This window comes from Eubalaena glacialis, chromosome 7, assembly GCF_028564815.1.
Source record: "Eubalaena glacialis isolate mEubGla1 chromosome 7, mEubGla1.1.hap2.+ XY, whole genome shotgun sequence".
NCBI lineage: Eukaryota > Metazoa > Chordata > Mammalia > Artiodactyla > Balaenidae > Eubalaena > Eubalaena glacialis.
Window position 1 is genome coordinate 105,991,227 of NC_083722.1, and position 13,633 is coordinate 106,004,859.

Here is a 13,633-nt window from a genome sequence, read left to right on the forward strand (position 1 = left end):
CTCCCAGCCGGAAGAGGGGCTTGTCCCCCGGGGGCCCGGCCCCTACCCGGGGCGGGGGCCAGACGGCTCTGGCCGAGGCAGAGGTGGCGGTGGGAGCCCGGTCCCGGTCCCACCATCCGGGCTGGGGGCTCACCTCCTGAACTCCGCGGGCCGCACGCTCCAGAGTGGCGGCCGCTGTTCCCGGGCCGCATCTTTTCTCCACCCGGCGCCTGGCAACCGCCTTTGTGACCCAGGACCGCGGGGGAGCCCGAGCCGCAGGGGGGTGGGGGAGGGGGCCTCGAGGCGCCCCAGCTAGGAACCCCCCCCCCACCTGATTGGAACACCTGGTCCAGGACTCAGCCTTCAGGAGCGCTGTTCGGAATCGCCGTCCTCTCTGTTCCCCTCCATCTCCTCCCCGCCTCGCCCCAGCGGTGTGCCTTTGATCTGGTCAGAGAGCACAACGCGCCCACTTCAAAGACTGTGGCCAGGAACCTGCATAAATGTCCCGGGAGCTGTAGTTAGTGTTAAAATGTAAGCTCTACTCTTTAAACCCTGTTCTGGGTATTCGGGCTGAGTTACCCAGAATTCTGAAGGCCTTTGTTGCTGCGTTGAAATGATCCCAATGCAGGGGCACAGAATTTATACGTGCTCGCCTGTCAAGAGCAAACAAAGATATGTGTCTCCTTGACTTCCCAACCAAAAACTTTGCTTTCTGTTAAACCTCAAGAAGGAAGATTCTGTCCCATTCTCACAAAGCTGAAAAACTGACACTTTCACCTTAGTAAAGGAGTGATCTGACTACTTTTAAACCCCACTGCAAACAACTACTCTGGAAGGCTGGGGGAAGAGAGGTCTACCCAGCTGACTCCTATATCCGCAGTGCCTATCACAGTGCCTGGCAGGGTGCAGTATTTGTAGGAGGAATTAACTAACGGTCCACCTGCCCTTCCCTTATATACCCAGAAATTGCCCTTGCACTTTGTGAACCGTAGAACACAGCACAAACAAGAGTGGTCACCTTTTGCCTGGCTCTTTGGGTGAAGCTGAAGGGGAAAGACTGGGGCCCAGGGTTGGGGTCAGGCTGAGATCCTGGTTTGGAAGATGAGACAGTCTTGAGGGACTTGTCAAGAATTGTCAAATGTCCACTGTGTGTGTGTGTGTGTACACGCGCGTGTGCGTGCATGCGCGTGCATGTGTATCCATGTGGAAGGAGAGATGAGTGGAGAGAGTTGGAGGTGGAGAGAGGGGCAGAGAATGATGAGTCTTGGAAAAGACTAAAATGATTTTTTTTTTAAATATTTATTTTGGCTGCACCGGGTCTTAGTTGCGGCACTCGGGATCTTCATTGCGGCATGCAGACTCTTAGTTGCAGCATGCATGCGTGATCTAGTTCCCCCACCAGGGATTGAACCCGGGCTCCCTGCATTGGGAGCGCAGAGTCTTACCCACTGGACCACCGGGGAAGTCCCCTGAGATGATTTTGAATTGCAAAAATTTTTCAATAATTTTGTTAACACCTAGGTTAAAAAGTTTGAAAATTTTTACAGCTCTTGCTAACAATTTACAAATTTCCTTCTGAAGGGTTTGTGCCAGTTTACAGTGTGAGCAGCTATTTACGAGTTTACCAATTTCCCCTCAGCCTCTTCAACACTGAGTATTATCGTTAAAAAAAAAATAACGTTTTGTTCATTTGATCATTGTAAGGTGGGACATAATGTTGTGTTGTTAAAAGGCATTTTAAAAATGATTTATATTTAATGTGGTTTAATTGGCTATGCCCAGCTTATTGTGGACACAGACCGCAAGCTTAGTTTGGAGCACCCGAGGGAAGGGGTGATGCGGGCCCATGCTCCCCCGTCAACGAGCGTAACCGCCAGAGACAGAGGTGGTGGTGGCTGTGGCGCAGGGAATGGGGTGTTGGGGGCGGGGGGCGGTTGGACTTTGGCGCGTGCGCACTCCATTCTTCTCCCCGGCCTGGAGGCGACGGTCTTCAGGGGCGTGGGAGCAGCGCGAAGAGGCCAGTCAGGACGTGACAATGCGCAGGCGCACCACAAGGCCCGTGGATTCGTGGGTGCCCCGGGACCGGTGTGGGCTGGCGGCGCAGGCGCACTGGCGGCCTGGAGGGTCGACGCGCCTGCGCAGTCGCGCTTCCTTAGGCTGCAGCCATGGCGGGGCAAGAGGATCCCGTGCAGCGGGAGATTCACCAGGACTGGGCGAACCGGGAGTACATTGAGGTCATCACCAGCAGCATCAAGAAAATCGCAGACTTTCTCAACTCGTTCGGTCAGCGGGCGAGCAGGGGGAGGCTGGGAGGAGGGAGGCCCGCTGAGGGAGGGCGCTGAGAAGCTTTGAAGGGGACTCGGGGAGCCTTGGGCTCCTGCTGGTCTTCGCTTCCTCCTTCAGGCCGCACCTTCCCCCTCTCGCCCTGACCCCCGGCCTCCTCTGGGCAGTCCCTGTGGGGTGTTCCTGCCCCACGCTGAGCTCATCGGCTTCCTTGCCTTCACCCCGGATCCATTAACAAGTCTTTCCTTTTCCCGGACACGTCAGGCAGCCCCATCCATCGTCTGCTTCCTTTCTTCTCTTCAGTCGCCTCCCTTCTTCCTCTGTGCTTCGCTTCCAGTCCCCACTTGGCGCTCGGAACGCAGCATGGCTGTGTCACTGCCTTGTAAAGACCCTAGACGGTTGCCCATTTCCTTCCGGATCGAGTCGAAACCCTTGAGCTCCGAGCCTCTTAGTCGCCCCTCCGGCCCCTCCTGTGGGTTCCTTCCTGTCTCCGCGCGCGCTGTGCTGAGTGGCAGCAGATGAGGGCAGAGTAAGGTCCACATCGCGTCAGGCCGTGGACATCTCTGCATTGCTAGTCTCTAGCCGACAGTGGGTGTTCTGTCTGCTTCTAGTAAAATCTTTCCTAGGCCTGCTCGTGACAGTTTTAAATTCTCTCCGCATTGTTCCATATCCTTCTGGACGGCAGGCCCCTGGCAGAGACCTCCTACCTCATGTTCTCCAAGTGTTTCTTTGAGAGAACTGAGCGCTGGGTAGACTTTGTATGTCATCACAGGTGTGGGGATGACGTCTAGTGATCTTTTTCCAACTGGTGTGCTTCTGGTCCCCTCTTTCAGCAACATTAAGCGATTAAGATTAAGGAGGGGACACCGATGTATTAAAAAAGATTTCAAAAGGAATTATTTTCTAGCTAGAGAACTGACAAGTCCTAAGGAGTATAAAGGTGACAGGGCAAGAGTCTTGTCAGAAAGCATCAGCAAGAGAAACTAGAGCTGAGTACAAGACTCTCTCAGGTTCTGTGGGGGACACAGAATAAGAACCATTTCCTGCATTTAAAGAATTTCTGCCTTGAAGATGAAATAAGGACAACTTCAGAACAAAGCAGAACATTGCTTTTGTCTTAATATATTCACATACAGTGTGACTTGGTGTGATGGATTTCCTCACTCAGGGAATGAAGGTGAAGGTAGTGTTAATGAGAGATGAGAATAGTATAAATTATACATCAGTGATACAAATTCACACATATAACTTAGTATAGAGGTTGTAGTAGGGAATGGTAGTCAAGAAGTCATAGATCTCATGTATCCTGAAATTATTTTTTAAGTTCTATGCAAACTATTTTGATGTTAGTTCTCCTAATTGTTTCTCCTGCTTCCTTAGAGAGCTAAACTATTATTGGGGGTTCTTTAGGGCATTCTTTACTCATAACATTACCTCAGAGGCAGAGCCAGATAAGAGAAAACAAAATGTTCCATGCTCCAGGAGGGATGGAGTGATGACAGGATCACAGCTTTGACACTTTGGCTTAGTCTGGAGAGGCAGTGGAAGGTAGTTGGACAGATAACTGACGTGGAGAGTTTTTACTTTTAAAACCAGAAGCAAAAGGCTTCATTTATCTGGTAGGAGTTAGTATCTGATATATAGACACAGAATATCCAAACAGAGTATTAAGAATGTCAGTTCAGTAAATAAAGCATCTAAAATAACAAGTTAAACTGGTGCTGTTGTTCAAAATTTAAAAGTGATCTAGCATCTCACTTCCCCCAGTTTGGATCCAGATAATGTAATAACTTCGTTTCTGAGCACGGAATCATATTAATAAGCATATAATAAACATACATTTATCTCTGACATAAAACTTCTTGACATATTACTGAAGTTTTAGTGGGTGAGTCTTGGAACTAACCGAAAATTGAAGAGTTTGAGCTTAGGATTGCGGAGGAGAAATGTCTCTTTTCTTGCTGTATAAGCAAGGAAATACCTGTTGTGATATTTTAGCAACTGCGTGTGAGTTCCATTTTATGATCAGATAGAGAATAAAGACTTTTTTTTTTTTTTTCTTCAAAATTTCCAGCAAGTCCTAGACCAAGGAAATAGACGCATAGGATTCCGTTCTTCAGGAGCTGGAAGAAATGGCTTCCCATGGCTTAGGCCATTATTCTCCTTTAAGGTGAGGGTAGTGGCCTAATGTTTGGAGTAATTACTAGGTGGTTTTTGAAGATTTTAGAAAGTGGATATAGTCCTTTTAAAGAAAAGAACAATTAATTACAAGTAAGAACAATTCGGAAGCACGATTAAAAGTTAAAGCAATTTATCTTAGCAGTTAGGTATACCTGAGGCAAGTTCCTGAAGATTGACGATATCACGATACAAGAGTTTAGACAAAGACCACCAGGCTGAGAAACTGGATAAATCATAAGGATAGACTTGAGTGTGTTGTCTTGGCATTGGATGACTCAGGATGAGTGAGTGTGGGATGTATTTTCCCTTTCTAAGCCCTTAGCCTGGCTCCTCAGTTCTGACGTTTATCTGGGGGGGCTTTGTATTGTGTTTATAATGTGATTTGGTGGTGCAGAGATTTAGCAGGTGTTTACTTTGAGGGGGCATCTATAGCTTTTTGAAAATGGCAGCAGACCTATAATTCTCACTCTGACCACAGAGAGGTTGTATAGGGCATGTGCTTTGGGGAGGGAACTGTTTTCCCAGGATACCTAATGATTCTGAACAGCTTTTACCCTGTGATTCCAGCTGGTGTGAGTAGAATTTTGATCTCTTTGTGGTTTACCCTTTCAGCGTTGGAGGACCACCTGAACCTGAAGACACACAGATCATGATGGAGCACTAACATCCTAACACTGGGCCTATTCTGTACTTTGAATTGATGAAGTTTCTAAAAATAGATTGTTACAGATGATAGCTTTTTATTTTTACACCTTTTTTTCTGACTCTAAAGCTAATATGTTCAGAGAAATGTAACAAAAAAAAAATAGAGACTGAGGCTATTTTTACATCCCAATTCTTATACTTAGCCAACAAATACAGCTTGCCTCTTGTGACTCCAGCTGTGTGTCAGATGCTCTGAGAAAGGGATAAATAAGAATAAATGGACATAGCCACTCCTAGGAAGTTTATAATTTTGTTGGAGAAATAAGACCTTAAGAGAAAGACAGTGTTGATTTTTGTAGGCTAAGGTTACATGCAGTAAGAGTTCAGAGAAGTTGTCTGGTAACTGGCATTTGTTAGCGGTGGTAATGTATGCACACCATCAAGCACCCTGATGAGGACAACTGGCTTTTTCTATTACGGTCTGGTGATAATGTACATATAAATGCATTGTGGTTTCAAATTTGTCCAGCTGCCGCATGGTTTCCCAGCGTTTTGTTTGAATCGGTATGTATTTAATGGGATCTGAAATATGACTGAAGTTTCTAGAGTTCAACATTTTAAATTTTCAACAGTGCTTATCCATGCAGGCCAGTAACATAGTGCTGTTCTTGGATTCTGATTCGTCACCAGATTGACAAGAGCTAGAACAGAACAGCCATCCAGGAAGGAACCCTCCCTCTCACCACCCTGCCCCTTCATTTTGGCAGACGTTTTTATGGGAAAAGACAGGTTGTCGGTGATAACATTCATGCTCTTACTGAATAGCATACACGATGTGCCTTTGAGCTTCTAAAAACCAGGCTGAAAAGAGATTAGGTCCTGTTGGGCAGTCCTAGCAGTGGCAGTGTATCCGGGAAAAGGAGGGTGCTGAGGCGCTTCTACTCAAGCTTGACCTGGGAATTAGAAGCAGCAGCACTAGCAGATTAAAAACAAAAACAAACAAACAAGGTTAAAAAGAAGAGCGAACAATGTCTGGAATAGGCAAATCCTTATAGAAGAGGGAGAATTATATCCATTCAGCAAAGACCTCTCAGAGGTCCACTTTGAACTGACTTGAAGGAGAATGTTTAAAAGGGCAAGATGAGTAAGATTTGGACTTGATGAAATGAAAGTCAAGGCAAAATCAGGGTGTGCAAGATTTGTTAAATTGGGTGCTGAAGCGCTTCTGCATAACATCCAGGGAAGAGATGAAAAGGAGGGGTGTGAGCTAAGTGTTAGATCACTGGGTGGGAGAGTGTCTCGGAGAGCGGATATTTTAAACTTCAGAAGTGAGGATTATTGAGAGATGCCTGAAGAACAGTTCTGGGAGGAGTATGGGAGTAATTAGCATGCCTGGAAACCTTTTTCTCCCGGATGTTGAGAACAGTTGGAGGAAGAGTAGCCAAGTGATTTGTGTCAGAGAAGTTTGCAGGGGGGAAGGTATGTTAGGGCAAATCTAGGTTTCCTTTTGGGTGAGGTGGTAAAAGAGATTGGAAAAGGTAGGGGAAGAAGGAATTTTTTGCAGATGAAAGGTGGGATCCACAGGGTATTTGACGGTCTCCAAGTTTTCTCTTGTTCTGAAAGGCCTGTGCAGGTGCTGATGGGACTTCAGGCGCCCTTAGAGCAGCAACAGTGAGCTGGCTTCCACGAGCTCAGAAACAACACACCTTCCCTCCTCCTCAGGGTCTGCTGCTTCCTTGGCCTCTGCTTTTCTTCCCTGTTGAGATTATTTTCTTCCTCTTGTCATTTCCCCTCTCTTGAAACTCTTGGTTTGCCCATTAGCAAATGGCCATCTGTACAGCCTTGCTGTATTAGTTTTCTGTTTTCTATTGCTGCCATAACAGATTACCACAAATATAGCGGCTTAAACCACATACTTTATTATCTTACAGTTGTGTAGATCAGAAGTCCAACACTGGTTCACTGGGCTGAAATCACAGTGTCAGCAGGGCTGGAGGCTCTAGAAGAGGAGCTGCTTCCTTGCCCATAGGTTGTTGGCAGAATTCAGTTTCTTGCAGCTGTGAGACTAAGGTCCCTGTTTCCTTGCTGGCTGTCAGCTAAGGACCACGCCCAGCTTCTAAAGGTCACTTGCATCCCTTGGTTTATGGCCACCTCCCTCCATCTTCAAAGCCAACAGTGGCAGGTTGAGTCCCTCTCACACTTCGAATCTCTTCTTCCACCTTTCTTCTGCCTTTCTCTTTTCCATTTATGGATTTGTGATTAGATGGGGCCCATCTGGATAATCCAAGATCTCAAGGTCCTTAACTTCAATCACATGTGCAAAGTCCCTTTGCCTGTAGGATACATATTCACAGGTTCTGGGGATTACAGCGTGGACATCTTGGGGGGGCGGGGCAGCAGCATTCTCTGCCTGCCACATTTGGTAGGAAGTTAGGCAGATCCTCTCTAAGCAGCTGTGCTCCTAAGATGCTTCTCACCTTATCCTCCCACTGCCTTGTTTTGCCCACTCGCTCTTCTTATCTGTGCTCTGCATGATATATCATTCCTCCTCTTCATCTTAGGGGCTGTGTGTGTGTTTGTGTCTGGAATGGCATTAATCCTGAACGTCAGTCTTCTTTTACCAGATATGTCTTGTCGTTCAAGACTCGCAACACTAAACGAGAAATTGACAGCTCTTGAACGGAGAATAGAGTACATTGAAGCAAGGGTGAGTATGACGGGCAAGGGCCTTCCTCATGAGGCAGGCATGGCTGTGCAAGAGAGAATGCACATTTCCACTTGTTGCTGAAAAAACCTGGAAGCAGAAACAGGCTTAGAGAAGTTAACTACCTTGCCTGAATTTAAACCAGCTTTCTGGGACTCTGGAGCTGTCATCTTTTCTACCACTCCCAACTACCTAGGATAGAAAATAAGATTTTTTTTTTTTTAGACCCCTCTAATGCTTTTGAATTTATCTGATTGTCAATTTTCCTTCGACAGGTGACAAAAGGTGAGACCCTCACCTAGAACTGTGCCATGCTGCTGCTGGGAAGTTGCTTTTACAGAACGCAGACCCTCGTGGGAAAGGCCCCAGCAGCCTTCAGCTCCTTCCTGTCTCCTTAAAGAGCAACAGGGCTTATTCTTGTTTTTCTTTTTTTCAAAAATGTGGCCTTTGGGCTCTGCCATGTACACCCAGCAGTGTGATGTGGCGTGTGGGGAGGAGTCCAGGGGAACTCTCAGAAACAACATTAGGCATTTTACTTCTTCAGTGACACTTTGTAGCACTACTTGTCAACATGTTTGAGGCGCTAAGAGCCAAAAGCTGAGACTCTGTCAAGGTCCTCCCCGCCTCTCTCTTTCTCTCTCTCTCAGCCTTTCCTTGCAGCTCTCATTGCCTCTGCATTGATTCTATAAACGGTCTTTGTCTCCTCCCCACCTTTGGCCGGGGGTCAGAAGCAGTCCTGGCTGAGGTGCCCTGGCGAGGTGGCTGCCAGAGAGTGTTGTTGCTAACCCACCAGTTTCTTGTCCTTTTGGGGAGGTCAAGTCCAGGCCCCCACTTGGCTTGAAAAGGGACGTTTTCAGAGTTTTCTTTCTCTCACTTGGGGTGTCTTTATCTCTCATATTTCCCTAATAAACTCCTCAACTTTATCTGACTGCTGTGATTGTGGTGGGGAGAGGAGCTAGAGATGGGGCTCACATATTCCACAGAAATCTGATGTGTGGGATTCTTATTCTAACAGCAAACTTTCAGATGTAGCTGTTTGGTCAAACCCTAGGTGGCTTGCCAGCTGGAGCCCCCATATTTGGACTTTGCGCTAATTCATCCTGGGAATCGTTTGGTCATTCAGTGGACATTTACCAAGTACTTAGTATGTAGGCACTTTATGCTCCAATAAAATATACAGTGTTGAATCAGGCGTGATGCTTACAGTCTATTGAAATACCAGCATCTACACAATTTAACTGCAATCCAGGGCAGACTATTAGTTTTATAAGGTACAAGCTAAATGTCTACTTCTTTTTGAAAAGCAAATCATTTCAACAGAAGAGTCTAAAACTTTTCATTCTAGCATCAAAGCCTGCTATAAACTTGTGCCAACCCACTCCTAAAGGCTTAACCCCCATTTAGAATTTTCATTTTAGTCATGTAGAAGTCATTTCTCCCTATTCAAATCTTACTTGCCACTCAAGGTCTAGCTTAAGCTGAACCTCCTCCATAAAGTTTTCCTAACTTTACTTTTCATTCAGTGCTGCCCTGTTCCTTTTCTCGGTCCCTCCCATCCTGCCATGCTAATACTGCACTTCAGCCCTGGGTTTGATCTTGTTCTCTGCCTTAGTGTCTGCATCGTACAGTATACATCAGTGCCTTTGCCTGTGTTGCTCAGCTGGGTACCTTGCAAAAGGCAGGTAGTCAGTAAATAGCAATTGAACTGACTGGGCAGAGCTCAAGCTGCTTTGCATTGTCACATCTGAGCTTAGATCCGTGCTTAGACCTTTGGAAGACCATTTTAAGTAGTACCTTCATTTAAAAATGTGGTATTACAATGGAGGCAATACTGACCTCCTTTACTTTGGTAAGTGCTGTTTTTCAACATTATTGAGCTCATCTGAGGTGATTTAACAGTCACTTGAGTTCATTATTCATAATATCTTCCCTATCCTTTCTGAGATAAATAAGTACTTGTAAAGTTCAAGTTTTAGATTATCTGGTGCTCTGCAGTCAGTTTAACAGATACTAAGTTCCTACTATGTGTGAGGACTGTAACAAGATAGTAATAGAGGCAAAAGTGATGATAATTTATAGAAGCCGGAAAAACCCTTCCTTAGATGACGTGAAAATGATAAATTTTTTTATGGTCCTATAGACATTCTGTTAATTTGTTGATATCAAAGTAATATTTCTAAAAAAGTTAGTGCCCTAAATACCATGTTGCTAATGGTAAACTGCTGGTTGTAAGGAGAGCAACTGGCATGGGAACCAGTGAGCCTAACCTCCCCCAGTAGAGGTAACAACTCCTGCTTACCTGGCACTTTGAGGTGTCAGAGTGCTTTCCTGTGTAACTGTCAATACCCCCTTTATAAAATGACCCTCGGCTCGCTCACGGATATGTAACTAGTATTGTCTGTAACTTATTGAGTGTTACCACATGCTAGATGTGCCAAGTGCTTTGTGTACTCTATTTCATTTAGTCCTCAAGCCCTAAGAAGTAGGTGTTCTTACCTCCATGCAGTTCTTTAGAGAGGCTGAAACTTGCCCAGAGTCATACAAAGTAAGCAAAGGTGCTGGACTTTGGACCTAGACCTGCCTGCCTCAGACTGCTCTAACCGTTCCACTCCCGAGTGTGGTATAACCACATCTAAAACTTCCTTTCTCGTTCCTACTTCAGTGCTATTAGATAATTTTTTTTATATAAATTTATTTTATATATTTTATTTTTGGCAGTGTTAGGTCTTCGTTGCTGCACGCGGGCTTTCTCTAGTTGCGGCGAGCAGGGCCTACTCTTCGTTGTGGTGCGCAGGCTTCTCGTTGCGGTGGCTTCTCTTGCTGTGGAGCACGGGCTCTAGGTGTGCAGGCTTCAGTAGTTGCAGCACGTGGGCTCGGTAGTTGTGGCTGTCAGGCGCAGGCTCAGTAGTTGAGGCGCATGGGCTTAGTTGCTCCGCAGCATGTGGGATCTTACGGGACCAGGGCTCGAACCCATGTCCCCTGCATTGGCAGGCGGATTCTTTTTTTTTAACATCTTTATTGGAGTATAATTGCTTTACAATGGTGTGTTAGTTTCTGCTTTATAACAAAGTGAATCAGCTATACATACACATATATCCCCATATCTCTTCCCTCTTGCGTCTCCCTCCCTCCCACCCTCCCTATCCCACCCCTCTAGGTGGTCACAAAGCACCAAGCTGATCTCCCTGTGCTATGCGGCTGCTTCCCACTGGCTGTGTTTTACATTTGGTAGTGTATATATGTCCATGACACTTTCTCACTTCGTCCCAGCTTACCCTTCCCCCTCCCCATGTCCTCAAGTCCATTCTCTAGTAGGTCTGCGTCTTTATTCCCATCTTGCCCCTAGGTTCTTCATGACCTTTTTTTTTTTTTTTTTTTTTAGATTCCATATATATGTGTTAGCATACTGTATTTGTTTTTCTCTTTCTGACTTACTTCACTCTGTACGACAGACTCTAGGTCCATCCACCTCACTACAAATAACTCTATTTCGTTTCTTTTTAAGGCTGAGTAATATTCCATTGTATATATGTGCCACATCTTCTTTATCCATTCATCTGTCGATAGACACTTAGGTTGCTTCCATGTCCTGGCTATTGTAAATAGAGCTGCAGTGAACATTGTGGTACATGACTCTTTTTGAATTATGGTTTTCTCAGGGTATATGCCCAGTAGTGGGATTGCTGGGTCGTATGGTAGTTCTATTTTTAGTTTTTTAAGGAACCTCCATACTGTTCTCCATAGTGGCTGTATCAATTTACATTCCCACCAACAGTGCAAGAGTGTTCCCTTTTCTCCACACCCTCTCCAGCATTTATTGTTTGTAGATTTTTTGATGATGGCCATTCTGACTGGTGTGAGGTGATACCTCATTGTAGTTTTGATTTGCATTTCTCTAATGATTAATGATGTTGAGCATCCTTTCATGTGTCTGTTGGCAATCTGTATATCTTCTTTGGAGAAATGTCTATTTAGGTCTTCTGCCCATTTTTGGATTGGGTTGTTTGTTTTTTTGATATTGAGCTGCATGAGCTGCTTGTAAATTTTGGAGATTAATCCTTTGTCATTGCTTCATTTGCAACTATTTTCTCCCATTCTGAGTGTTGTCTTTTCGTCTTGTTTATGGTTTCCTTTGCTGTGCAAAAGCTTTTAAGTTTCATTAGGTCCCATTTGTTTATTTTTGTTTTTATTTCCATTTCTCTAGGAGGTGGGTCAAAAAGGATCTTGCTGTGATTTATGTCATAGAGTGTTCTGCCTATGTTTTCCTCTGAGAGTTTGATAGTGTCTGGCCTTACATTTAGATCTTTAATCCATTTTGAGTTTATTTTTATGTATGGTGTTAGGGAATGTTCTAATTTCATTCTTTTACATGTAGCTGTCCAGTTTTCCCAGCACCACTTACTGAAGAGGCTGTCTTTTCTCCATTGTATATTCTTGCCTCCTTTATCAAAGATAAGGTGACCATATGTGCATGGGTTTATCTCTGGGCTTTCTATCCTGTTCCATTGGTCTATATTTCTGTTTTTGTGCTAGTACCATACTGTCTTGATTACTGTAGCTTTGTAGTATAGTCTGACGTCAGGGAGCCTGATTCCTCCAGCTCCGTTTTTCTTTCTCAAGATTGCTTTGGCTATTCGGGGTCTTTTGTGTTTCCATACAAATTGTGCAATTTTTTGTTCTAGTTCTGTGAAAAATGCCATTGGTAGTTTGATAGGGATTGCATTGAATCTGTAGATTGCTTTGGGTAGTATAGTCATTTTCACAATGTTGATTCTTCCAATCCAAGAACATGGTATATGTCTCCATCTATTTGTATCATCTTTAATTTCTTTCATCAGTGTCTTATAATTTTCTGCATACATATCTTTTGTCTCCTTAGGTAGGTTGGCAGGCGGATTCTTAACCACTGCACCACCAGGAAAGCCCCATTAGATAATTTTTAAGCTGTTACATACTCACGTTAGTCTTACCTGCCTCTTCACCATCTTTCCTTTGGTAAAGAAGGCTTCAGGGGTTTTCCTGGCTGTGTCTGGCAAACACTGTTTGCATTGATGTCTGTGTTGTCAAGTTTCACTTCTTCCGGCTTCCTTTCTCTAAAGACTGAATTGTGTGTTGTATTTTCTGGAAGTCTTGCCTAAGGAATTTAATCAACTCTGGCACTTTCCCTAGCTGTCTCTGGGTTTCCCTCTTTTGAAAGACCTTATTTGGTCAGGCTCCAGAAACTGGGATTTTATTCTCAAGTTATACACGTCTTTGCACATACATCATTTCGGTCCATAAACAGTGTTATGCTAAACCACCGTTTATTTTGCCCCCAGTGTGTCACTTCAACTTATGTACTTAGAGTTCTGTTATACTAACATTTCACCCTCACCGATGACGATAAAGTTATACTTTACATTTTAATATGTGTTTCCTAAATCGTTCAGTTTTTAAAATTTAAACATCTGTTTTATCCTTTTATAATAAAATTAAGATGTTGCCAGGATAGCTGTTTTGATTTGAACCATAAGGAGACTAGGAGTTCAGAGAGGTTAAATGCTATACCCAGCTTTTCTGAATCCAGATTGTTCTCAGTCACCTCACCATCATGAATAAAAATTGTCCTGGATAAAAGAACTATCAAAACTCAACAGTAAGAAAACAAGCTAATAAAGAAATGGACAAAAGATTTGAACTGATACTTCAAAGACAAAAGGATGGCAAACAAGCTCATGAAATGACGTTCAACATTGTTAGTCATTAGGAAATAAAAATTAAAACCTCATCAAGATACCACCATGCGCAATCTATTAGAATGGCTAAAATTTTTCAAAAAGAACAAAATCCTGATAATAAGTG

General features: G+C 44.4%; 1 protein-coding gene across 1 annotated transcript; it reads left to right on the top strand.

Moving 5' to 3' along the window:
- Nucleotides 1–2,106: 2,106 nt before the first annotated feature.
- Nucleotides 2,107–8,715, top strand: BRK1 (BRICK1 subunit of SCAR/WAVE actin nucleating complex). The gene is made up of 3 exons (XM_061195580.1): nt 2,107–2,262; nt 7,713–7,795; nt 8,068–8,715. The coding sequence occupies exons 1-3, from the start codon at nt 2,145–2,147 to the stop codon at nt 8,092–8,094; spliced, it is 228 nt and encodes a 75-aa protein (XP_061051563.1). The 5' UTR covers nt 2,107–2,144; the 3' UTR covers nt 8,095–8,715.
- The last annotated feature ends 4,918 nt before the right edge of the window (nt 8,716–13,633 follow it).